Source organism: Balaenoptera borealis (assembly GCF_965194805.1).
Source record: "Balaenoptera borealis genome assembly, chromosome: 2".
Classification (NCBI taxonomy): Eukaryota; Metazoa; Chordata; class Mammalia; order Artiodactyla; family Balaenopteridae; genus Balaenoptera; species Balaenoptera borealis.
The window spans coordinates 114015126-114040722 of record NC_138867.1 but is presented as its reverse complement, the minus strand read 5'-3'; the positions used below and the strand labels follow the sequence as shown (position 1 = coordinate 114040722).

The window sequence follows — 25597 nt, the reverse complement described above, 5'->3', positions numbered from 1 at the left end:
TCTTAATAATTGGAAGAAAATGAGATTCATTTATAAGTTAGAAGTTTAAATTACAAATATATAAATAATTACTATTTTGAGAAAAACAAGTAGAGAGAGGCAGATTTCAGAAAGCACAACCCAAGGAAAATACAAGACCACCAATCATGAAAGAGGTTTTACCATTTACAATTACCCTACTTGGAAAATACTTTGCTAAGAAATAAAGCAGTAAACATAGTTGGTTTTAAAGTAATGACTTTATTAATAAATATACATCCATATGGTGATGTAGATACAAATCATGAACACTACTCCATTCCCATACACATAATTGCACACGAGTAGCTCAAGTTCATGGACATAAAAACATACACAGTATCTATTCAGACTTTTTACAGCAGAGAACAGCGTGCTTATATCAGTTAACTGGTAATTATTTTCTCCATAATTACCTGTGGAAAAAGGAAGCTGTGAAACTCAAAGAATCAAAGTGGTCTGATTACTATAAATCACACACTTGATTTACTATAGCATTAAATTTTCCAAAAATTAAATACATTATTTGTGAGAGCACAGATTTATCTACTTGGGAGTAGGGGGGAAAAGCAAAGGAAAGATTTAGATACATCCTAGAGTTTAATAGCATATAGTTAAGCTATAATAAAAACAAAAACATAATAGCATCAAAATATCTTATGTTCAAGGGAAAAAACGTTTTGAACTGTTGTGAATTCTTATATTGATATTTTACTATAAAGGGATCATGAAATTTTACTGCATATATAGACAATGACTGGCAGAGTAGCAGTTATTGTCAATATCCCCTGAATTGTTCTTTTAAAGCTTCTTAGAATATAAAAGAGAAACTTTTTTTTTCTTTAGCTCATACACTGGTTTTTCTTACATTGGATGAATCACCTTTAACCTAATAAATGGATCCAGATAATTTTTTTCCCTCAATTCAAAGAAACGCTATTCTTATTCCATGAAAATATACACGTAAATTCACACAAACATTAGTTTGGAATGAATATTACTTTTACTACTTTAACAGATGTTTCTTTTAAAAAGTAAATAAAAAATATAAAGAATTTTTTAGTCTAACTGAAATACTGATTTTTAAAACATCCCCAAATATTAAAAATTGATCACTTATTTTCTTCCAATACACTGTGCTAGCATTTTTTTAAATATCCAGTGCAAAACTCCAAAGATAGTATCAAAATCATCCCACGCTAAAGATTAGTTATGCAAGGTTATAGCTGTCAAAAAATGAAAGTTTCTTCTGTATTAGCTCCTAATTTGTTAATATAAGAATAAATAAGGCATGTTAAAATATTTTTTAAAGAAAAAAGTAAAAGCAAACTTACTTGAAGAGCAGATCATTTTCTGACCAAAGTTTTAATATAGTGAAACCTATTTTGTGAAGAACAGAATTACACAATATAAGATTACTAATTTACCTTTCAAGGAACAATCATACAGTGGGAGGAAAAGGCCAGTTTTCCCCAACTGATTATATTAAAGTATAGGCAATTGTTTAACATGCTATTTCAGTGTTTATCATGACAAGAGACAGTGTTACAAAAGATGCACAATGTAGTCTTTATAGAGAAGTAAAAATATTTTGTATTTTAAGACTTCATTCATGTTATCATTTAGATGTCTTTCTCTTCACCATGGCACCAACAAACTGTTCACAAGGAGAAAAGGAAGTGGAATCAGGAGATGCTCATCAACATACAGATCTAATACTCCAGGTAACAACTCACATGAACACAGAAAATTCAGCTTTTTAAATGATGTTATCCATTCACAAAAGTAGCCATTCGCCCCCCTTTTTTTCCTGGGACATAGCTCCTGATGTTAATAAACACTGTTATGAACATACTTCCTTTAGTTGATTTCACCATTTCATTAACTTGTATATAAGATTCATTATACATTAACACACCTGCTTTATCTTCTGACACACAGCACAGCACCACTGAGTAGATGTGCTGGAGGATGGAGAAAGGGGGAGGGGAATGAATGTAGAAAAAGGCAGGGAGAAAAAGCATGTATAATAAAATCAGGAAAGCAAATAAACTGAAAGGGAAATGTCAAATGGGCGTACTACAAAACACAACCTGCAACCAAACCCTTGACAATGATATATATAATTCCATGGAAGAACATTTAATTAAACAACTGTTTTCAGGAATTCAAAACAGGATTTCTAAGCAGCCAACTGCTGAACATCATCTTGAGAAACAACTAAATGACAGATACATAATAAAAGTGGATGGATGAACATATGACAGATACATAATAAAAGTGGATGGATGAACATATGAATAAAGATGTAAGCATCTGTGTGTGTCAGAAGTTATACTGTTCTAAGTAAATTATTTTAAAAGTTTTATATTTTAAGCTTCTGCAAGAAGAAACTCTTGTAGCAATTGAGCTCCCAGAATGTTACAACTGATTATGTAGTCATCCAACACTGTTCTCTATGCTTTGTGCAACGCTAAAATTGTTGAGGTCACTGTCTTAGATGCCAGTGCACACACAGTCCCCACATACAATGCAACACCTCTTACTGTAAAGAGCAGCATAAAGTCCAGCTCATTGTGTCAGGCATCACTGGAACACCTGAAGGCTTGCTGCTTTTTTCCTGATAAAAAAGGTATGAAACATGACATCCATTTGCAGTCAGAGTCTGCAGTAACTGAGAGCAAGCCCAAACACAGTATGTGCCCTTTTAAAATTTTAATTATTTTAAAAGTTTTGGAGTCTTGCAAATCTACATTATAATCTCAAAGGCATTTAAGCTCACAAATACATACATTGTAAAGTTCAGTGGAATTTTTTTTTCCAAATCCGAAGTTTATAATAGTTTATTTTATTTAGAACAAACTCAGAATAAATAAAATGTATATTAACAAAGAATATTACTTTCAGAAAGAGGGAAGAGAGATATCCTCCTGTCCCTTCTATACGTATCTACCTAATACGTTTTTTTCTTTCCTATCTATTTTGCTTCTAAAGCAAACACTGTCAGAAAAAAATTTATTTTGAACGAAGTGGTCTCACTAGAGCCACCAAGAGATTTTTAATTAAACTAACCAACATATTTCTTACATGTTTCATGCATAGATGGATTCCTATATACTTTTTAATATTTGGGTTCTGACAGTCAGAAAACTACATTTTGTTTATACCAGTTTTACGGTCTACCATTCAATTTTTGTCCTTTGGTAGATACAGACCTGAAACCACAGTAACTGCTAATGCAATGGGACAATTTATCAGAAAAAACTAAAAAATATTCTTAATAAATGAACATTAATAAGTGTTTTAAGCACAATGCTTTAAAACTAAGTATATGAAAGACAAAATGTAGTAACTACAGCAACATGCAGACCTTAAGAATATTTCTTTTCCTATTATATTAAATATGCTATTCTCAGAATGCACTGTAGTCAATATTTCACCAAAAATGTAATGTGCAGTTTTTATTAAAAAGTTTATTTTTTTTGTAAATATGAATTGTTTGTAGTGTTTGGTATACATGCTCTTAGGCAATTAAAAAATACACAACCTAACATGGCTGAAAGGCAAACACTGAAGAATTTTTAAAGGAATAATAGTTAAATCAATTAATGCCATGTAGAGCAATAAATAGGAAGCTGCTTAAACCTAGAACATTAAAAATAAGATTTTTAACATATGAAATCTAAATAAATGCCAAAGCATACAAATATGTGTCTTGTCTCATGAACATGTTACAAAAAACCTCACAGCCACTACCTCAAGTAATCCTGAATCATTAGTTTGCTTTGTTCCATCAGTTAAAAATACCTTCGACATTATCTTTATTATATTGTAAGCTTACTTCACAAACTAATAGGTATAATGGTTTCAGTTGTTTAGCACATGAAGCATCTATTTAGAATGACCCAAAAGTAGTAATGAGACACAACCATAACTCTAAAGGAAAAGCAAAAATGATTTAGATAGGTGTTACACTTGAACCTATGTACAAATACAATACCACTGCTATGCCCTGAGTGCATCTGTCAGCATATGACAGTTTCTGAGCAAAAGCAGGAAAAAAAAAAATCAAATGGGAAAACAAATTTGGAAAGCCCAGGCCATAAAATCATGTATGTCAAAATAAAACCAAGAAGCTTTGGGATTATTCACAATCTTCCTTCTAAACCTGGCCCTCCTTTCCTGCCTCATTCACTCATTGGGTGGCTTGATTTCGCTGCTGGTTTCCTCTACGCCATGAACTGCTCTACCATGCATCATAGGGTAAGGAAAAGCAGCAGTCCCACAGCCATAACCAAGATCGGCAAGACGGGATAGAGCTTTAATGCTACCTGGAGGTCTCCCTGGGCTGACTTTGTATCCCGCAGCTTTAGTTGTACCCAAAGGTCTGCCTGGACTTGTCTTAAATCCAGCCGCTTTGGTGGTTCCCAGGGGTCTGCCCGTGCTGGTCCGGTATCCTGCTGATTTGGTGGTTCCTGAAGGCCGGCCACGCTTACCAGATCGGTTGAGATTTTTCTTTTTCTTTAGTTCATCTTTTATCTCTATGCTTCTGCCACTTGTAGTCTGCAAGTGTGTTTCATTTAATGGGTCTTGCCTCTGACAAGCCATTGGTTTGTGGCTGACTGTGTGGCTGTATTTGTTTTGCTGGGAGGAATATATGTCAAACTGATCAGCAGCTCTCATGGCATCTTCACTGAGGCAGGAAGGTTTGCCAGGCCCACAAAAAGCTGGATTACTGCTGGCAACGGGATGCATCATTTTCTACCAAAAATAAAAGACAAATATGCATAAATACACATATACAAATATATATCTGTATGACAGCATTTAGTGGGAAAACAGTCTGTCTTCCAACAACTATGCAGGCTCTCTAAAATTAGCTGACAGGCAGGACTCCAGACCACTTATAAACAAACACACATCAGCAGATTCAGATACTTTTTTTTTTCTCAATTTAATCACTGGCAGGCACAAATGCCATGCAAGATAACTCTAGTACTGATTTTGTCGTTATAATGTTCTTTACTTAGGAATTAGAAAAGTGTGTACATGAAATGTTACATTTTGTAGGCTCTTTTCTTCTAGACTACTAAATCCTAAAAAGATAATAATAAAGACAAGCATTGTTATTAACATGATTCTTTTTTTTTTCTTTCTTAAGTTTCCCTAGCATTCTTAGAATGTCTTCCTTGAGCCTTTCATTATATTTCCCACATGTATACTTCTGATCTGGCCAGTTTTCACAAGGTGGACACTTCCTTATCATTATCTTCATTTATTATTTATACAGAATCCTGAGTGTATGTTACACTTTACAAAAGATAGAATGTACCAAGGAAAGAACACAATCTGTTGGCCAAAGGTACTGACTCCCTTTAAACTATTCTATCCAAACAGGAGGTAATAACAACATAAAGGGTAAACAAAGGTTTCCATTAGCTAAAATAAGTGAACATTTATACAAACTACAGAGACTTATACTACAAAAATATGTGTAACAATCATAATAAAATACTTTCTATTTTTTTTTTTTAATTTATTTATGGCTGTGTTGGGTCTTCGTTTCTGTGTGAGGGCTTTCTCTAGTTGCGGCAAGTGGGGGCCACTCTTCATCGCAGTGCGCGGGCCTCTCACTATCGCGGCCTCTCTTGTTGCGGGGCACAGGCTCCAGACGCGCAGGCTCAGTAGTTGTGGCTCACGGGCTCAGTTGCTCCGCGGCATGTGGGATCTTCCCAGACCAGGGCTCGAACCCGTGTCCCCTGCATTGGCAGGCAGATTCTCAACCACTGCGCCACCAGGGAAGCCCCACTTTCTATTTTTAAAGTGTGGTTATCAAGACAAAAAGTTGAACGTGCAACACTGCTTTCTCCCTTGACCATAAATAATGATGTGGATCTTCTTCCCTTACAAGAGCTCTGTGGCTTTTAACAAACAGTCCAAACTCTCTATCTGTGAAGACATCCCTGTGAATTGTTTCTCAATTTAGCCATATCATTTAGACACACAGAAAATGAGAGTCTATACAGACTACAGTATTATATTTCAATAAGGTAAAAAACAAAAAAAACAAAAAAACCACATGGGTTCCAATTCATATTTCGAAAGAGTCACAAATGTATACAAAGGTCCAGCCCCAAGTTGTTAGACGTTCACCTGCACCTTTCATAAATGTAAAATTGTACCAAAACCTCAGTTATGAAAATAGTTACTCCCAGAGGCTAAGAATAGATAATCAATGTGAGCCAAAACCACTGCAAATTTATTTCAGTTATAAAGGTAAAAGGAAATGAAGTCAAAGAACTGAATTCAGTTACATTACTAAATATTTGCTGAGAATCAACAGATATAGAGCCACTGGCCAGCTAGCTTAAAGTCTTAACTATGAAGGAAAAACATTTACAATGAGAAGCTACTTGTTTATAGCAGAAGCCTTATAGACTTGAAAACATAAAACAAGAGTGAGCTAAACACAAATATTAAATGGAGTGATTCATCACTTATTCCCCAAGGATAGAGAATGAGTTTATTATCACTTCATTTGCTCAAATCCTAATTTCAGATGAGAAATAAGAAGAGATCATCAAGATGTGTTCCAAGTGTAATGATATTAGCTGAGAGTTTTTTGAGATTTTTCTATGTGCCAGGTAATAAGTTTGGCACTTTGCACATTATCTGACTTAATCATCACTACAATTCAACTCTATGGGGAACATACTGTTAGCTCTGTTTTACAGAAACTGAGGCAGGAACTTTAAGCAACTTGCCAGGGTCACACATTAGGAAATGGTAAAGCCAAATACAAATTCAGATAATCTGACTTCAGAACCAGCCGGGGTTCTCAACAGCACCACTATCATTTGAATCAGATAATTCTTTAGGGTGGGGGCGGGTGGAGGATGGGGTTGTCCTGTGCATTTTAAGATGCTTAGCAGCATCCCTGGCGTCTACCCACTCCACCCTCTTGATGTCAGTAGCTACACCCTCCTCTTTACCCTCCCAATCTGTGACAACCAAAATATTCTCCAGACATTGCCAAATATTCCTTGGGGGGCAAAATCTGCCACCTATCATGAGAATCACTCAGCTATACTAAAATGAAAACAGAAAACTCAATTTCAAATACTCCTGTTGGTCTTCCCTGGTGGCACAGTGGTTAAGAATTCACCTGCCAATGCAGGGGACACGGGTTCGAGCCCTGGCCCGGGAAGATCCCACATGCCGCGGAGCAACTAAGCCCGTGCGCCACAACTACTGAGCCTGCGCTCTAGAGCCCGTGAGCCACAACTACTGAAGCCCACGTGCCTAGAGTTCGTGCTCCGCAAGAAGAGAAGCCACCGCAATGAGAAGCCTGTGCACCGCAGCGAAGAGTAGCCCCCGCTCGCTGCAACTAGAGAAAGCCCGCGCACAGCAACAAAGACCTAACTCAGCCAAAAATAAATAAATAAATAAATTTATAAAAAAATAAAACACTCCTATTGAAGTTTTTATTCACCTCTTAAGCTCCTACCTCTCCAAATATCCATAAAATTCGTTGATAACTTCTCCAAATAATCATAAAACCGTTCTGTTGATAACCTCTCCAAATATCCACAGAACCTTTCTACTGATAACATCTACAACATCTAACTCAAATAGATTTGTTTTCCAAATTGAAGAAAAGCCAGCGTTGGGATTTGTGAAGGGACCAACCACATTCCTCTCCCCTACAAGTTATAAACTAACTGAGAAATATACACAGGAATTAGATAGGAATCAAAATACTAGTTTATTGCCAATAAAACTAGACTAGAGACCACATGCAAATATGAAGAGAAACACATTCAAACCTTTGAGCAGATTATAAGAGAAAAAGTGATCACTTTTTCTTTCAGCCGTGCCCTGAGGCTTGGACCACACAGTGAAAGTGCCAAGAGTCTTAACCACTGGACTGTCAAGGAATTCCCAAAGTGATCCCTTTTTCAATTTTATTATTCAGAAATCACCCTGCTGGAAAGCTCTAGTATAAAGAGATAGAAAGGTACCAGTTCTCTTCCACAAGTAGCACTGCCAGTAAAGGGAGAAAATGTTTTTTCCTATAATCTGTTTCAATGGTTTATAGCTCATGCCTTTTAAGTTCCTATCACTAACTTACCAAAACCTTCCCTCTGGACCTTACTTCCTTTAACTTCATTTTCTCTTAATATATCAGAACATTCACCATCTATTATCACCCAGGATATACAGTCTCAGCTTACATTATGTTACGCTTTCAGAAGCAGATTCTGCCATATATCCTTTACTCAGACAACCAACACTGAAGAAAAACACACCACTTAAACAGTAGACCTGCAATTAAAAAAAAAAAAAATCTACCCATCTTCAACTACTTTAATCTTCTCCAGGAATTTATGAATTTGGTTTGTATTATGTTAATTAACTTCTGACACTGCTCACATTTATTGAGGGCCAACTCCATGCAAAACACTATTCTAAGCATCAGGACACAAAATAGACAGGATTAAAGCTGTTAATCCCAGGGAAGACAGTAAAATACTGACTTAAAGAACATTTCTAAAGGGCAAGTCTTTCTATATGTTCTATATTTTCCTTCCCTGCTACCACCAAGAAATCAGTACAGTATTCTGCTTACTCAATTACTGATTAAAAAGCTGGACAAAAAATTTACTATGACTGTTACTCATGTAAATAGTTAACTAAAGGGGCTTCCCTGGTGGCTCAGTGGTTAAGAATCTGCCTGCCAATGCAGCAGACATGGGTTCGAGCCCTGGTCCAGGAAGATCCCACATGCCACGGAGCAACTAATCCCGTGCGCCACAACTACTGAGCCCGTACTCTAGAGCCGGTGTGCCACAAATACTGAAGCCCACGCGCCTAGAGCCCGTGCTCCGCAACAAGAGAAGTCACTGCAATGAGAAGCCCGCACACAGCAACGAAGAGTAGCCCCCGCTCGCCGCAACTAGAGAAAGCCCGCACGCAGCAACAAAGACCCAACACAGCCAAAAATAAATAAATAAGTAAATTTATTTTTTTAAAAAAAAGTTAACTGAAACAAGAAACAGAGCTAAAACCAATCCCTTTCTACTTTCAGGTGTCAACTTTTTAAGATGGGAGTCAGCACCATTAGATCCTTGTGTGCATAACCATCATACATAAACACACGCGCACACACAGGCAGGCGCATGCAGAATTTGTATGTTTGTATGCAGTATGTGCATATACAAGCATTAATCCTACATTTAATAACACCTCCCTGGTTCCACCTCAGGGCTCGCCAGCTAACTGTTCTTTCTTGAAAGACGCTTCCCATACTATAGTACAGAGTTCATTGAAAGCATGCAGGCCACATTTCTCAATAGAGTCAGAATGAATACTACATTTCTAGAAAGTTTGGGCTGAACGAAATCCAAGAATACAGAACTAGCAAAGGTTAATAATCTTTTAAAATAGTTCACTAAATATAAGGGAATCAACTAAGAGCTTTGATATATTTTAACTATGCCTAAATTAGAATTCTTAAAGCATATGCTAAAACTTGCCATCCCTGAAGCTGTTTTACTCTGTGTTTAACCACTGAAGTCTTTCCGTGAGCTGTTCTTTCCGAAATAATTCCTTTTCCTTCTCCTGAATGTGGCAGTCATCACTATCAACATAAAGAACTATAACTATTTTTAGTAACTTCACAACGCATTCATTTTTAAACATGGAGAAAATCTTCCTTTCAAGAAAACCAAGTTCTGCTCTCTTCCGAGGGGCGAACACCACATAATTCTCAGAGGTTATTTCAGGTCATTTGACTTGTAACAACTAGCTAAAATCATATGCGATTTTATAATCCTAAATGAAAGTCCATTGGTGATCGACCTCAATCACTCAGAAAGTCTATTCAGCAAAGGCTAAAACAAATGCCAGTAGCGACGCATCCTGCCCCACCACGGAAAGTTCTGATACTAGGAGAGAACATAAATAACGGTCTTCTTTGTCTTCTTTCTACTCTTTAATTGTGCCTCCACGGCGCAGTTTCCCCAGTGCCGGAATCCTTATTTGACAAGAGGCGTTTAAAAATGCATTACCTGTTGTGCCCGAAAGCGATTATTAATGTATCAGCAATAAGAACTTTGCAGAAAATACACGCCCACACTAGAGAGAGTGTTGTGAACCCTCTCCGATAATCATAACTGATAGCCCGCTGTCGTGCACCGGAGTTCTGCAAGCTGGTCAAGTCCACAGGCCACTCCATCTAGAAGTCCATCTCGAAGCCGGCAAGCATTAATTTAAAGTGATGGCGGGGAGAACTGAGGATTCTGACCTCGCAAAGAAAAGAAAGGGTGACCCCTCCCCCCGCCGCAGGAGGAATTTCCCCCAAATAATGGCTTCAAGCCCGGAGAAGAGCAGGCTACGACCGGGGCCCCTCCTCTTGCTCTGGGCTAGGCCAGAGCCCCTTCTCAGGCGCGGGTCGGAGACCTCTTCTCACCAGCTGGCTAGGCCCTCATTCTGGCCCCCTCCTTGCCTTCTCCACGAGCACTCGCCGCCCCGACTCTGCTCCCGGCCAGTCTGACAAACCCCCGCGCGCCCACCTACCTCAGCCGCCAGAAGCCCGGCCCCTCAGCGCGCCCAGGGGCTGCCCATCGGCTGGGAACCTCACGCTGGCGCCGCTCTCTTTCCAGCCCGGCGCCTCTACACTGCGCGGAGAGCCCAAGACAGAGGGAAAAGCAGGCAGGGCGGCGGCAGCGGCGAAGCGGACGCTGGTTCCCAGCTCCGACCTCAGCCACCGCTCACAGCGCAGCACCGGACCGAGCAGGAAGAGGCCACCACAGCCCCGTGGAGCAAGAAGCGGCGTGCGCGAGCTCGCGAGTACCGCGCACGCACACGCACACGCACGTCGCGAGATCCAATCTCCCGCCGACGACCAGCACGCAAGCCTGGGGAGAGTAGCCCAGGGAGCCGGGCTGCGCTTGCGCGGCACGGGGACGACAGGAGGTGGGGCTTATGAAGGAGCTACTTAGGCTCTGGTGCAGATCGCGCGCCCAAAGGGAAAATAACTTCCTAACGTGGATTTTTCAACCCAATTCTGTGATGCTGGATCTACTACCGACCCCATTTTTCAGATTACAGGACTACTAAATGGTGGAGTCAGGATTTGAACCCAGCATTCTTGTTCCAGAAACTGTGCTTTTAATCACCGTTGGCAAAAAGATTTATTAATCCTTTATTGTGCTAGCTGCTGCCCAAAGAATATTAAAAGGATTCAGCCTCTCACTTTTAGTTACTTACGAATGGGTGGGGTGAGATCTCCACCTGCAAATAAAATGGGGAATATTCAAATAACATGAGGTGTTTGGGCCCTCAGTCCTAGCACCATGTAATAATGAAAAGCCTCATTTTGTGAAGCTAATATTAAAAGTTTAACAAGTTTTTATATCCATGACCTCCTCTGAATTACCATATTCTTCATTCCACCATCACAGGAAGGGATGGGACAAGAATTAGCTTGCTTACAAAATCTCCCCTTTTATGTAGCTGTTGCGAGATTTCTGGCATATGGGTCACCCCATACAAGCCACTTAGCAGAAGGGATTAGTTTCCCCGGGTCTTCGGTCCGTTAGTTCTAAAATGTCAGAAAGGAGAGGATCCAGAATTAGGAAGGCTGCCGAGAGGAATATACTTTTTAAAAAAAAAAATAAAGCATGGTTGTTTTATTTTAAATTTTTAAACTTTTTTTTTTCCGGCCAGGCTCTGCTGCTTGCCAGATCCTAGTTCCCAGCCCCAGCAGTGAAAGCGCAGAGTCCTAACCACTGGACCGCCAGGGGATTCCCAGGAAGACACTTCTTTGACAGCATGAAGAGGCCGGAGGCAGGTGCTTATCCCTTTTGCCCATGCAATGAAGACTGTTTGAGGAGATAATTCTTAACACTGAATTGCACCATGAGCACAGCATTTGGCCCAGTGATGCCGTCAGCAGGAAATAAAGAGCAACAACTTTTCTGGGTGAGTACACAAGCCAGGAGGCAAACCAAATACAGTACATAGACCAAGCAAGCTCAATCATTTTCTGGCAAGCAGGGTTTTGTAAAATGATTCTAAGTATCATTCTAATTACTCCTATAGAATACTAGAAAACAGGACTGATCATACTAGTATTGTTCATATATAAAAGGAGAATACCAATATAGAAAACAGCTAAAATATGTACACAGATTTTAGGGGATATTAAGTAGCCTTCCAAAAAACTTTTTGAAAACAAGTTTTCTCTAAGGAAGGTTTCTTTTTTATTCTTGAAGGGAAATGTGAGAATGCACTGCTGTGCTGCCATACCATGACTATTCCAGATCCGTAACTTTAAACTTTCAACTGAAATGGCATTTGTACATAAAACCACTTAAGAAAAAAACTTTTGTGAATTCCCTGGTGGTCCAGTGGTTAGGACTCCCCACTTTCACCGCCAAGGGCCCAGGGTTCAATCCCTGGTCGGGGAACTAAGATCCCCGCAAGCTGCAAGGTGCGGCCAAAAAAAAACTTTCACACTAATAAGGTCAAATGATTTGCAGGCCCAATGGGGAAGTAGCCAGAGTAATAGAGGAAGTCAGACATTCCCGGGTTTGAATGTCTTTCTGCCATTCACCTCCTATGGTACCTCGGACAAGTCACTGCTTTTTCCAGAAGTTTCCATATGTGTGAAATGAAGATGTCTTTCTTGTAGGGCTGTGAAATAAAATGAGCTAATAGGTAAAGAAAGATGTGGATTTAAATCCTCAGTCTACCACTTACTAGCTGTGTGACTATGGACAAGTAACTAGTTAATTCAACATATTTATTGAATTCAAAGTACAAGCGATGCAGGACAGACAAGGTCCCTAACATCAGGAAGTTTACATTCTGGTGCGGTAGGCAAAAACTCAAATACATAATCAAAATACAGTGTTAAATGATCTGGTGTTTTCGGATAATTATCTCAGGTTGGTCTTCATGAGGTGCTATAGTGCACGTAACACGGGTAGATAAATGGATATGCTTTTTCAAGAGCATATCCATTTATCATCACTTCATTTGCAAAAAGAGCACACTTTTAATTAAGTGTCACACTATTTGACTTACCTCCAAACATATCTTCTTCAAAAGCATATACCTGTGAAATACGATTTGGACTCAATTCGACATTTTTCATTCCTTCTCCAAAAGCCTCAGCCTGGCCCAGAGTAGGCCAGATAATATAGACAAACCACTAGTTAATAAGACTTTTGCATGATAAGCGGTGATTGTATACATGTGAAAGGAAGGCCATAACAGGAATATTCGACTAGAGTGGGAAACTGGCTGCCTCTAAAGACCTTTCAATTAAGGCAACAAGTGTTCTTAAATGCTATTCATTTGAACTGAAAGATATCCATAGGAAGAATGAATCTCACTTTCTAGATTTTAGTTTATCAGTAGCCACTGACTGTCCTTGCTAGATATACAGCTTATAGCAATATTGAAAGATACAGCAATATTGAAAGATAGCCTAAGAAAATGCACTCCCATTCACCCATTGTAATAAGAGTACTAATAGTTATTGAATGCTTACCATATGCCAGGCAGTTTTTATATGCTTTAATGCTTTACATGTATTATTTCATCTTATCCTCACAAAAACAGATAGGTATTATCTCTATTTTATGTATGAAAAAAGTGAGACATTTTAAAGCATTTAAGCAACTTGCCTAAGGTTGTCCAAGTATCACCCAATATGTGAATTTATTTATAATTATGTATATGAACTGTTATTCTAAACTGTAATAATACTATACATGATATATCATGTAACAACATATTATAAAATCTACTCAAAAAATTTAAAGGATGAGATTTAATGTGGACTTTTTTTTTTTTTTTGGCTGTGTCGGGTCTTAGTTGCGGCACACAGGCTCTTCGTTGCAGCGCTCAGGCTTCTCTCTTGTTGTGGCGTGCAGGTTTTCTCTTCTCTAGTTGCGGCGCGCAGGTTCCAGAGCGCGTAGGCTCTGTAGTTTGCGGCCCGTGGGCTCGGTAGCTGTGGTGCGTGGGCTTAGCTGCCCCACGGCATGTGGGAACCTAAAAGATGAGATTTTAAAGAAGAAATACAAATAGAGGATCCAGTGTTTTCTCCCTTTTTCTAATGGCTTACTATACATGTGCCCCACTTTGAAGACCACTGCTTTAGATGATAGGCAGTCAAAATCCAAGAACAAAACAAAGTGAAGATTATCAGTGGCTTTCAAACTTGAATATGTATCACAGAATTAGTACCATCCCAAACACACTTATAATAGCAACTCTAGACTGTAAAAAGTTACAGGGGAACTTGTGCTCTCTTTAAAGACATCCACTCCCCTGTTCTTTCCATGGAGCTTTCCAAATCTGAGACTTGGGCCGTGGGCTGACTTGGGGGACGGGGAGGACTCTTTTTCAAAAGTCTACAGTAGAGTTCTAGGAATCTCAGCTCCCAGAAGCCTCCCTCAGGCAAAGGCATGGAAAGAAAGTATTACCTTCGATATTACCTTGCACTGGCTGGACACAGGCACCTGAGAGCCTCCTAGGAATTTAGGAATAAAGGCCAAGGACACTTTAACACCCAAGGCTGCTAGAACTGCTGGGAGTTGACAGGCTGCAAAAAAATCCACCTACTACCAAGTGCCAAGTTGAAATGACATGCTTTTTCTGTGGTCATAGAGCACATTTTTCATACTGAATCCTCACATTTTCTTTATTCTATAATAGGCAAAATTGTGAAAAGGGACTAATACTCAAAACATGAACTATCACGTATTTCCATTTGTTAAAGATAATTAGGATTTTCTTAAATTCTGAAACTCTATAGCTTTTACAGTAATCATAATGGTATCTGAGAGAGTAACTGAGTTCCAGTTTTCCAAAGGGGTTAAAACTTTTATTTCACATTTTTACCCCTCTAAAAGAACAAGGCTAACACAAATATAGAATTTTTAAAGGCTTGAGCTTCAAAATCATGAACTTCTATAAGCTTATGCCATATTTGGAAGAGAACAAGGTCAAGAAAAATAATCAAAAGTAAATTCCTCACTCGTCATGTGATTTGATGGTATGCACTTACATACCAGTTTGGCCATAAAGCCCCAGAAAGGTGAGACCACTGATATTGTTGGGATATTGCAAAGAATTCATTTGCTTACCCTTTTTCTTCATGTCTCTACTTGGACTCCTGCTCAAGTAAAATTATAAGTTGATACAGAAAAAAAAGGACCTTCAAATATCTGCAGTTGGTAATACACCAGGGAATCTTTACCTAGTGATGGAAATGTAGCCACCTTTAGCTCCAGAGAGCTGGCCTGAGAACACAGCATATGTTTCACTAAGCAACATGTGAGATGTTGCTATACTCCAAGTCAAATGCCTCACTCCAGTGAGATTTTATTAAGGTTTAATGGTGGTTACAACACCTAAACTGAATAAAACGTTAAGATATCCCCTCTACCTATCCACACACATTCATCCGTTCTCTTTCTGTCTTTGTATTTACATACACACCTTTTTTAAAGATTAACTTCAGCTTTTTATGCCAGAAGCAGAAGGCATAAGAAAATGTCAATAGATTCCAATTCTTACATAAAACTATGTACCACAATGTGAAGAACTGGTAGCTCCAGACTCAGTTCTAAGAGGAAGAGTATTCTCATTGACCACATTGGGCTAGCCACTCAGAATTCACGCCTGCTACATGAACTTAGCATCCATCATCTAAAAAGGACCAGAATGGGGCATTTTACTATACAAAATATAGTTTTTTACCCTGGACTTCAACTACCATTTTCCCCCCAGCTCCTTTTTATTTTTAAATTTTTTTAAACATCTTTATTGGAGTATAACTGCTTTACAATGTTGTGTTAGTTTCTGCTGTATAACAAAGTGAATCAGCTATATGTATACATATACCCCCATATCCCCTCCTCCCTCTTGCGCCTCCCTCCCACCCTCCCTATCCCACCCCTCTAGGTGGTCACAAAGCACCGACCTGATCTCCCTGTGCTATGCAGCTGCTTCCCACTAGCTATCTGTTTTACATTTGGTAGTATATATATGTCAGTGCTCCTCTCACTTCGTCCCAGCTTACCCTTCCCCCTCCCCGTGTCCTCAAGTCCATTCTCTACATCTGTGTCTTTATTCCTGTCCTGCCCCTAGGTTCATCAGAACCATTTCTTTTTTAGAGTCCATATATATATGTTAGCATACAGTATGTTTTTCTTTTTCTGACTTACTTCCCTCTTTATGACAGACTCGAGGTCCATCCTCCTCCCTACAAATAACTCAATTTCATTCCTTTTTATGGCTGAGTAATATTCCATTGTATATATGTGCCACACCTTCTTTTTCCATTCATCCATCAATGGACACTTGGGTTGGTTCCATGTCCTGGCTATTGTAAATAGTGCTGCAATGAACACTGGGGTACATGTCTTTTTTTTTTTTTTTTTTTTAAAGATAGCAGTCATCTTTTCTTTTTTAAATTTATTTATTTATTTATTTTTGGCTGTGTTGGGTCTTCGTTTCTGTGCGAGGGCTTTCTCTAGTTGCGGCAAGCGGGGGCCACTCTTCATCGCGGTGCGCGGGCCTCTGTCACGGCCTCTCGTTACGGAGCACAGGCTCCAGACGCGCAGGCTCAGTAGTTGTGGCTCACGGGCCCAGCTGCTCCGCGGCATGTGGGATCTTCCCAGACCAGGGCTCGAACCCGTGTCCCCTGCATTGGCAGGCGGATTCTCAACCACTGCGCCACCAGGGAAGCCCACATGTCTCTTTTTGAATTATGGTTTTCTCAGGGTATATGCCCAGTAGTGGGATTGCTGGGTCATATGGTAGTTCTATTTTTGGTTTTTTAAGGAACCTCCATACTGTTCTCCATAGTGGCTGTATTAATTTACATTCCCACCAACAGTGCAAGAGAGTTCCCTTTTCTCCACACCCTCTCCAGCATTTATTGTTTGTAGATTTTTTTTTTTTAATTTCTTTATTTTTTGGCTGCGTTGGGTTTTTGTTGCTGGGCACAGGCTTTCTCTAGTTGTGGCGAGCAGGGGCTACTCTTCGTTGCGGCTCGCGGGTTTCTCACTGCGGTGGCTTCTCTTGTTGCAAAGCATGGGCTCTAGGCACGTGGGCTTCAGTAGTTGTGGCACATGGGCTCAGTAGTTGTGGCTTGCGGGCTCTAGAGAGCAGGCTCAGTAGTTATGGCGCACAGGCTTAGTTGCTCCACGGCATTCGGGATCTCCCTGGACCAGGGCTCAAACCCATGTCCCCTGCATTGGCAGGCAGAGTCTTAACCACTGCGCCACCAGGGAAGTCCCTGTAGATTTTTTGATGATGGCCATTCTGACCGGTGTGAGGTGATACCTCATTGTGGTTTGATTTGCATTTCTCTAATGATTAGTGATGTTGAGCGTCCTTTCATGTGTTTGTTGGCAATCTGCATATCTTCTTTGGAGAAATGTCTATTTAGGTCTTCCGCCCATTTTTGGATTGGGTTGTTTTTTTTGATATTGACCCCCAGCTCTTATCTTAAACAAGTGCTATGTTATCTGCCACTAAAGGACTTTAGCTGACGGTTTTATAAAGCAAAGCAAGGCATCATAGGAAAAAGAGCTCACACACAGACAAGTTATAACTTTGGAGGCTCTGCTCTCTAGCATTTGATTCTTAAGGTGCTGATGAATTATTTAGAAGTGGGCTCCACAGCTGGCCTCATAGGATTTATAAATCCCAGGTACTCAAGAGCTGGTTCTGCTCAAACAAAAACTTCTTTGCACATAGGGGCTGCCTCCCTCAAAAGAAGGACTGCAGTCACAGGTATACTGTGACTACCAGTTCAATACCATGTGCATACCAACAAGGCTAGTAAGGTATGAAATATATCAGATAATAAACGGTCTAAAAGGAGTTGGAGAGAATCTAGCCATTATCATTTCATTCTATACTTCCATTTTCTAAGAATGAGTGTCACTGTGATAAAACACCAACTGGCACATGAACCCATTATTTCACCTACAGCCTATCTTATGCCAAATACAAACACCATCAAAGACTAAGAGCCTTCTTCAGGAAGATATTTTTGGATAGAACTATATATTTTGTGTTGCTAGAATTTTTTAATAAAGATACAGAGAGTATAATACCTCTCTCACATGCCTAGCAATGTAAACAAAATTAGATAAACAGCAGAAAACATTTCAGCAAAGATAATTTTAGGAAAACTCAGACTAAATTAACTTTATTTTATAAGGAATTTAGAAAACATGAGCAAATACTGATATTGCATTAAAAAAACAAATTAACCTGTACGTCATTCAAATCTCAAAAATCAAAGAGTGTGACACTAAAAAAATGTAATAACAGAGAAATGTGCTTCATTTTAACAAAATACTATCAGTGGCTTATTACAACTAGATATACAAACATAAAGGTAATAATGCTAAAACGATGTAAAACTCTGAATCTCCAAGTGATAGAGCAGGCTGAAGGGAGCACCAATTGCCATCAATGTGGGGCTGTAACATATTCTATCAAAAGAAACAAACTATCACTAGGTAACAAAAATAAGGATATAAATAAAATGGGGGGAGGGGGGAGGAGCCCAAGATGCCTGAAATCTTATAGTAAATGGTTTATTTGGTTCTGTTGTTACCTGTGTTGTGTCTGTCTTCTTCCTCTAAGAAAAAAAGAGGATATGCGAGGGATCCAAGAATATTTCCAAGTTATACCTTAGATTTTCATAAAGGATAACTTTATATTGAAGAAATCATGATTGATACTCCTTGTCACTTTAACCACCTAACGTACTATTAAAATAATTTAACAGCTATAATATTCTTTGTTTTTTTTCTCTTTTAAAAACTCTAAGTCAAGAATACTCAAAGGAACTTCTGTATCTTTTAATTTAAGAAATACATCTATTTAATTCCTGAAAATTTTATTTTTTCAAGGAGTGACAACAATATGAAGTTCTAATACACCAGGAGTCTTGAAAAAAATTAGGTGATCCAATTATAACAATTTAAATTAGAATATTCAGGAAATATATCTGAAGGCTCAAAAATATAATTTATGATTCTTTGTGAACTAAATTTCACTGAGAAATGCTTAAAGTCTAAGTTTAAAATGTGAGTGCCATTATGCTTTTTTTAAGAAAGAAAATTCACAACCTACTCAATAATCCTGAAGAAAAATCAGATTGGTATGGTGTTTGCATGTACAGATGCATAAACGAACACTTTCAGGGGGAAAAAAACAATCATATTAATATTTATAGGCTACAAATCACTTTCTTTTAAGGAAGATTAGAAAAGAGTTAGTAGCTAGGCACAGAGCCAGAGGTTGTGAGGGGAACCTAAAAGGAGTAAATACTAAAACTCTTAGCAGTGTAAAAGAATGCAAAAAATTCTTATACTACAAATTTTTAATTTTACAAAACCAAAAACCAGTCCAACTATGGCCCATACATGATAATAAAAATTGAAACAAAAACTGTGAGCCCATTTTGTAAAAATTCTGTTATAATATTCTCAAATCTAGTTCATATTGTTCCACTGAGTCAAGTAAGATTTAAGCTCAAGGTGGTCACAAAATTAGAGAACTTTACCTTTTCTGAGGAGATTATCACAATTTCACTGCAAGAAGATAAGGTGAATAGCCCCTTAACGACTTACATGCTTTATTTCCTTCAATGGAAAGTCCAAATATTTTAATTTTCTTACGCTTCTGGAATATTATCCAGATTTACATTAAAGGGCACTTTAATGAAAACTTTAAATATAGTTTGATAATTCTGGGGATACTTACTGAAAGAAGATTCGTTAGCAAATACTGGTTTCTTGTATTTAAAAAATAAAAATCAGCAAGACAGAATTTCAAAAATCTTAACTTAAAATACACTGTAAACTGTAGACAACAATTGCCACATGTATCACAGACCAGCACAGGTAAAAAGTTTTTTCCAGATGTTTTATAAGACTTTGTATCTTCCTTTATTTGTTGGTTGGTATGAATTTTGCTACAAGAGAAAATAAAAGGCATATGATCAGTAAAAGGGAGGAAAAAAAAAGAAATATGTTAAGTAATTTCCTTTACAAACTTATAAAACTATCAGATATTTAAAATAAAAAATATTACTATTATATTGAGGAAGAAAGAACTATTCAACAACCATCTCCCTGTGTTCACTCGACTGCTCCTTAACAACGGTTCTGAACCAACTTAATGGTGGTGACATTCTTTTTCTATCACTCCTTGGTGAAAGTCACTTGATTTATACGTTGTTTTTATTCTTCCCTCTTGTTTTGTGTACCTTCTATTCTTTAAATTTTTTATCCACCCGAAAGAATGTTCTGTAAGGGAAATTTGAGAAAAGCCCTCAAAAACACATTCTTAGAGAAAGGATAAAGTTTCCTTTCAAAGGGTCCTCATCCCAATGTGCACATTATAGGGAGAGTTTACAGGGATGTGTCTGCTTCCTTTGGAAAGGTGGTCTATAAAAGGCCGCTTTATCCAAAAATTAAGTCCTCATCTAAGTTTAAAAACACTCAAAACACCTAAGTTTAAAAACACTGGCAAAAATGTAGAGAAACTGGAATTTTCATACACTGCTGAAGGTAATGTAAACTGGTATAACTACTCTGCTAAACTACACATATCCTATAACTAGCAATTCTACTCCAAGGTATATACTCAAGAAAAAAATATACTAACGTGTACCAAACAGACGTGGAAGAATGTTCATAGAAGCATTATTCATAAAACCAAAAACTAAAATGACCTCAAAGTCTAAAACATAAATTAACTGTGGTATATTCACATGCTTAAATACTATACTATTTAATACTATTGATTTCCTCAAAGTAATGTTGAGTGAAAGAGATGAGATATAAAAGAGTACACAGCATTTGATTCCACTTATATGGAGTTCAAAAATAGGCGAAACTAATCTGCAATGTTGAAAGTCAGAATAATGTTACATTTGGGAGCAATGAATAGTGACAAGGAGGGGCATGAGCAGGGCTTCTGGGATACTGGTGATGTTCTGTATTTCTTCAACTGGGTAGTGATCACATCAGTGTGCTTATTTTGTGAAAATTCATCAAACTATATGTATATCATTTGTCTACTTTTCTTATTTACATTATAGTTCAATAAAACATTTGTTAAATAAATAAGTCCTTGAGGTTTTCACTCACCAGCCGGATCAGTTCTTCTTTTATAAGCCTGGTGATTTCTGCCTTTGCTTTCTGCACAGCCAGTTCATTGGCACCTGGTGAGTGAGTGGAGAACATTATTTGTATTACTAGAATTATGCTGGATGTTTATCTACTTCATAGAGATCGGTAGGTGACTTTCAGCAACATTGTACTACTTGCCAAGATAGTCTTTCAATACCTGGTGGAACATCATCTACATTGTATCATGGCTGCTTATTATTATGATTACTTTTAGAGTTTCAAATGTAGCCAGTGAGGTTAGTGTTAAGAGTGTTAAGGTTAGTGAGGTACTAGTGTTACAAGTTCTTGTTATGTTGGTATGCAAAGAAAAGATAATTCGCAATTTGTCCAGAAGAGAAGAAAAAGTAAAAGGAAAATATAACTTCCTCGGTTCATTTATTTAGCAAATATTTATTGGATGTTTATTATGCTCTTTAAAGTCAGCAAATGTTTTGGAAAAGTGTCACCTGAGCAAAGTCTTAAAAGATGAATGGAGGACTAGCCAAGTTGGAGGAGGAGAGATGACATGAAAAGTATTTTACAAAGGGAATCATGTGTGTAATGGTACAGATTAAGAAAGTCATGCTTAACTACTGAAAAGTAAGAGAAGTACAGCATGGTTGAAAAATTTTTTAAAGTGTGTGAAAGAACACAGCAAGATAGCCAAGTAGATGAGGTAGGCTGGAGACATCTGTATAGTTATAAATTCAAGAAACATTAAGCACCCACCATGTATGCTATACTATAAGAGATTCATTATACAAAGTACTCATTCATCTCTTTATGATCTTGTAGGCTACTAGAAAAACAAACTTGTAAAGATATTACAGCAAGATGAGTAGGTAGTAAGTCATCTACCAGAGCAACTTTTATTTTATTTTTAAATAAAATTTTATTTATTTGTTTTTCACTGCATTGGGTCTTCATTGCTGCGCGCAGGCTTTCTCTAGCTGTGGCAAGCGGGGGCTACTCTTCATTGCAGTGCGCAGGCTTCTCATTGTGGTGGCTTCTCTTGTTGCAGGGCACAGGCTCTAGGTGCGCGGGCTTCAGTAGTTGTGGCACGCGGGCTCAGTAGTTGTGGCTCGCGGGCTCTAGAGTGCAGGCTCGGTAGTTGTGGCACATGGGCTTAGTTGCTCTACAGCATGTGGGATCTTCCCAGACCAGGTCTCGAACCCGTGTCCCCTGCACTGGCAGGCGGAGTCTTAACCACTGCGCCACCAGGGAAGTCCCCAGAGCAACTTTTAAGTATCACTTCTTCCAAGAATCTTTCCCTAACTTCTCCAGGTGGGGTTAAGTGTTTTCTCCCTCAGGGCTCTCACAGGATTGTGTTCATACCATCATTAAACCACATTTTTTTTTTTTTGGCCACACGTGTGGCATGCGGAATCTTAGTTCCCTGAGAAGGAATTGAACCCCTGCCCCCAGCAGTGGAAGCGTGGAGTCTTAACCACTGGACCGCCAGGGAAGTCCCTGAAAGCACATTTTTAAGGCAGAATGGACAAGACGTTTTTTTCTGACTAGATGTGAACAGTGAAGAAGAGGAACAAAGATGCTAAGAGTTGAGTACCAAGTAAAGAAAATAACAGGTAATAAAGGAGATATTGAATCCAAGACGAAGAACAGGTGCTACTATTAGCAGTGATAGTGGATGAAATTCGATTCTGAGACCGTTGTGGCTGAGGTGCTCAGGGGACACCAAGTTGGAAATTTCAGTAAGGCCAATGGAAACAAGGAGCAGAAGTAGAGGAGAGATGGAGATTAGAGAGCCATCAAGGGTAAGTGTGGAGGGATTTGAAGCCAGGGGACAATGCCAGGAAGTAGGTACATCTAGAGAGGTAACACGGTGCACACCTATAAAAGGAATAGAGCTGGACCAAAGAAGTAGACTAGAGATTAAGGACTAGGAGTGAAATGTCAAAGAATAAAAGAAGAACTGGGGTTGTAGAGAACTATGTTTTTATCATTTAAAAAAAAAAAAATTTTTTTTTTTTGGTTGCCCCACATGGCATGTGGAACTTCCCTGACCAGAGATCGAACCCATGTCCCCTGCAGTAGAAGCTCGAAGTCTTAACCACTGAACCACCAGGGAAGTCCTGTTTTTATCATTTTATATAAGAAAATCAAATAAGGAAAACAATTCACAAGAAATGGGAAAATTTCCCCCCATATTAGATATGCTAACTTTTTCAAACCCATAGAGAGGAGAGGAGAGGAGAGGAAAGGAGGAAGGGAGGAGTGGGAGGGAGAAGAGGAAAAGAAACGGGAGGGGGGAGGGGAGGAGGAGGAAGTGGAGAAAGAAGAGGAGGAGAAGAAGGAGGAAGAAAAAGAAACAGTTTAACAACAGGAAGGAAAGGGCCATGAGTATGGCTGTGAAGTCATAGCAACATATCTAATTTAACTCCTACACCTCGACCAGCCACTGACCACAACATTTTAAAGCTGTGGGTGCTGGAAGGGAAGAGAGGTGGATGAATGTGAAGCCAAGGGTATAATCAAGAGCCAAGCCAGAATGAAAATTATTAAAAAAATGAAATTCAGGAGGAAAATGTGCTACTTGGCATGAGTTGATGTGTAGCCTGTTGACATTCTCTGCTGTTTTAAAAAGAAGGAAAATGATACTCCCACCCAGCTCCAAGTGAAGAGCAATTTTCCTGCGTTAGTTAGAGCCTGACCATTTGGACCAGTTTAAATTTTTGACTGACACAGCTTCTTTAGGTAATAGGTTACATATGTTTATAAGCTGTCATGAAAAAGTGGCATTTCCTTTCATTGGTCCCAAAACAACTCTGGCTGCTTTTAAGGGATTCTCCACTAGTAAAAACAGAGGGTCACAAAACAGGCTATAAATTATACAGGCTGGCTAGGCACGTACGTCCTTCCTGTTCTCCTTCGCGCTGCCGGGAGCTGCTGAGCCACACAGAGCCTCTAAGCAGCCAGGCAGTGGGGTCCCTCCAATTACAGAACTAGAAACAGATGACACTAGGCTCCTTCCAACACCTGTTTTCATCCTATTAGTGTTCAGTTGATTTGGTTGGAGTTTCAAAAACTAAAAGATCCTTTAAATCTAATCATCTATGAAAATTCTCAAAGCTTTACGTCATTTTAATTACCAATCTCCAGCTCTTATTTAGCATATTTATGTCGCCAGAATTCTCAAGATTCATTTCTGACAAGGTTATCTTTTTACTGGGGGAGAAAAACCTTGCTTAGATTATAAAAATTAGATGTTACTTCCTAAGTACAAGTTGACAGTGGAAAGAAGCACCCAGAACCATTTTAGGTGGATAGAAAAGTCAGCAGAAGCTGTGGGCTTCTCATTTCACTTCACTTGGTAGTACAGGAGATGTGTTCTGATAAAGTTATATACAAATTAAACCTGGCATACATTAATTATACTACACTAAATAAGTATAATTACCTTTAAATTAATAAATTATATATGGGATCCTTTTTCAAAGCAAACAATCATCTCTGATTTACCTCTTTAAAAGGCAGTCATTTAAAATACTGGTTTTGAAATCTTAGAGATAGTCAGAATAAACTACAGTTATGTTATTGCAAAAAATAATAATAAAAATAAAATACAATACTGGTTTTGCTTAAATGACACCTATGACATTCAAGCTGAATATACAAGGATGACTCCATGTTTACCAAAGGTTTTATCATCAGATTCTACTGAATGACATCCTGTATGGCCTAATGAACACAGTAGTAAGGGAAAGCTGTCCAGTTCCAAGTGCAGAAAGATGTCAGTGTAATTTTCTCTCCTTGAACGCTGAGGTGCCAGCAACCCACATTTTACCTCACAATAAGGAACAGTGTCACATGATTCAGAAACACACTGAGTCACTGGCAGAGCAAAAGTCTTTCAGGATACATAAAAGGGTGCCATTTAAAAACCTGGTTTGAAATAGATATGATCCAGGTTCTCAAAGTCACAATCACAAATAAAAAAATACGACTTGCCTAGTTCTGGACCCACATTCTTTGCACACCATTTAACATATGTATGAATCTTACTGTACTGTAAAGGTAGAATTTCAATAATATGGAAAACATAAAGGCTATATTTGAGTTTTACCTTTGCCACAATTCATCATTATTCATTTTAAAAAGTCCAAAAGTGAGAGTGATATCAGTGAAAATGGCACAAGAGGGAACTTCAAAAGCCTGTCCCTCCACAAAAGCAGTGAATAAACTTGCAAAAACTGTTAAAATCAATTTTATCAGAACTCAGAAACTAATAAAAACCTTACATCAACCAGGCAAACCCTTATTAAAGGAGGAAAAAACAAAAACAAAAACCCAGCTCAATCCTGGTAACAAAACTTTTCTGTTTTTTAACTTACTCTGAT

The 25597-nt window shown here is 38.5% G+C and overlaps 2 protein-coding genes across 22 annotated transcripts in view; both read right to left on the bottom strand.

Moving 5' to 3' along the window:
- Nucleotides 1-220: 220 nt before the first annotated feature.
- LOC309622809 (UPF0461 protein C5orf24) lies at nucleotides 221-19951 on the bottom strand. Of its 16 annotated transcripts, none has more exons than XR_014241143.1 (5): nucleotides 10597-10942; nucleotides 2565-4779; nucleotides 1937-1982; nucleotides 1353-1398; nucleotides 221-434 (listed from the first exon to the last, which is right to left on the bottom strand). XR_014241143.1 is itself a non-coding variant. In XM_082379012.1 (4 exons), exons 2-3 carry the CDS (start codon nucleotides 4774-4776, stop codon nucleotides 2598-2600), a joined length of 468 nt encoding a protein of 155 aa, XP_082235138.1. In that variant the 5' UTR covers nucleotides 4777-4779; nucleotides 10597-10942; the 3' UTR covers nucleotides 221-1982; nucleotides 2565-2597. The 16 variants fall into 16 exon arrangements, 7 of the variants coding, with proteins under 7 accessions (XP_082235138.1, XP_082235139.1, XP_082235140.1 ...); XR_014241145.1 differs by having other exon boundaries at nucleotides 221-1675; nucleotides 2565-2638; nucleotides 4350-4779; XR_014241146.1 differs by lacking the exon at nucleotides 1937-1982 and having other exon boundaries at nucleotides 2565-2638; nucleotides 4350-4779.
- The window catches only part of DDX46 (DEAD-box helicase 46), a 63874-nt gene continuing 49970 nt past the window's right edge, over nucleotides 11694-25597 (bottom strand). For 3 of the 6 annotated variants that reach the window (XM_082378908.1, XM_082378909.1, XM_082378910.1), the window contains 2 exons: nucleotides 21219-21292; nucleotides 16932-20038 (listed from right to left, as the gene is read on the bottom strand). In XM_082378908.1, the coding sequence (XP_082235034.1) occupies nucleotides 19991-20038; nucleotides 21219-21292 (122 nt within the window). In that variant the 3' untranslated portion in view covers nucleotides 16932-19990. Of the gene's footprint in view, nucleotides 12718-12809; nucleotides 14083-15626; nucleotides 15745-16931; nucleotides 20039-21218; nucleotides 21293-25597 lie in introns of those variants that run through there. The other 3 variants (XR_014241127.1, XR_014241126.1, XR_014241128.1) reach the window with 3 other exon arrangements.

Excerpts from the sequence above, each read along its gene's own strand:
- LOC309622809 (XM_082379016.1), bottom strand. The coding sequence starts at position 4,776 with ATGATGCATCCCGTTGCCAGCAGTAATCCAGCTTTTTGTGGGCCTGGC.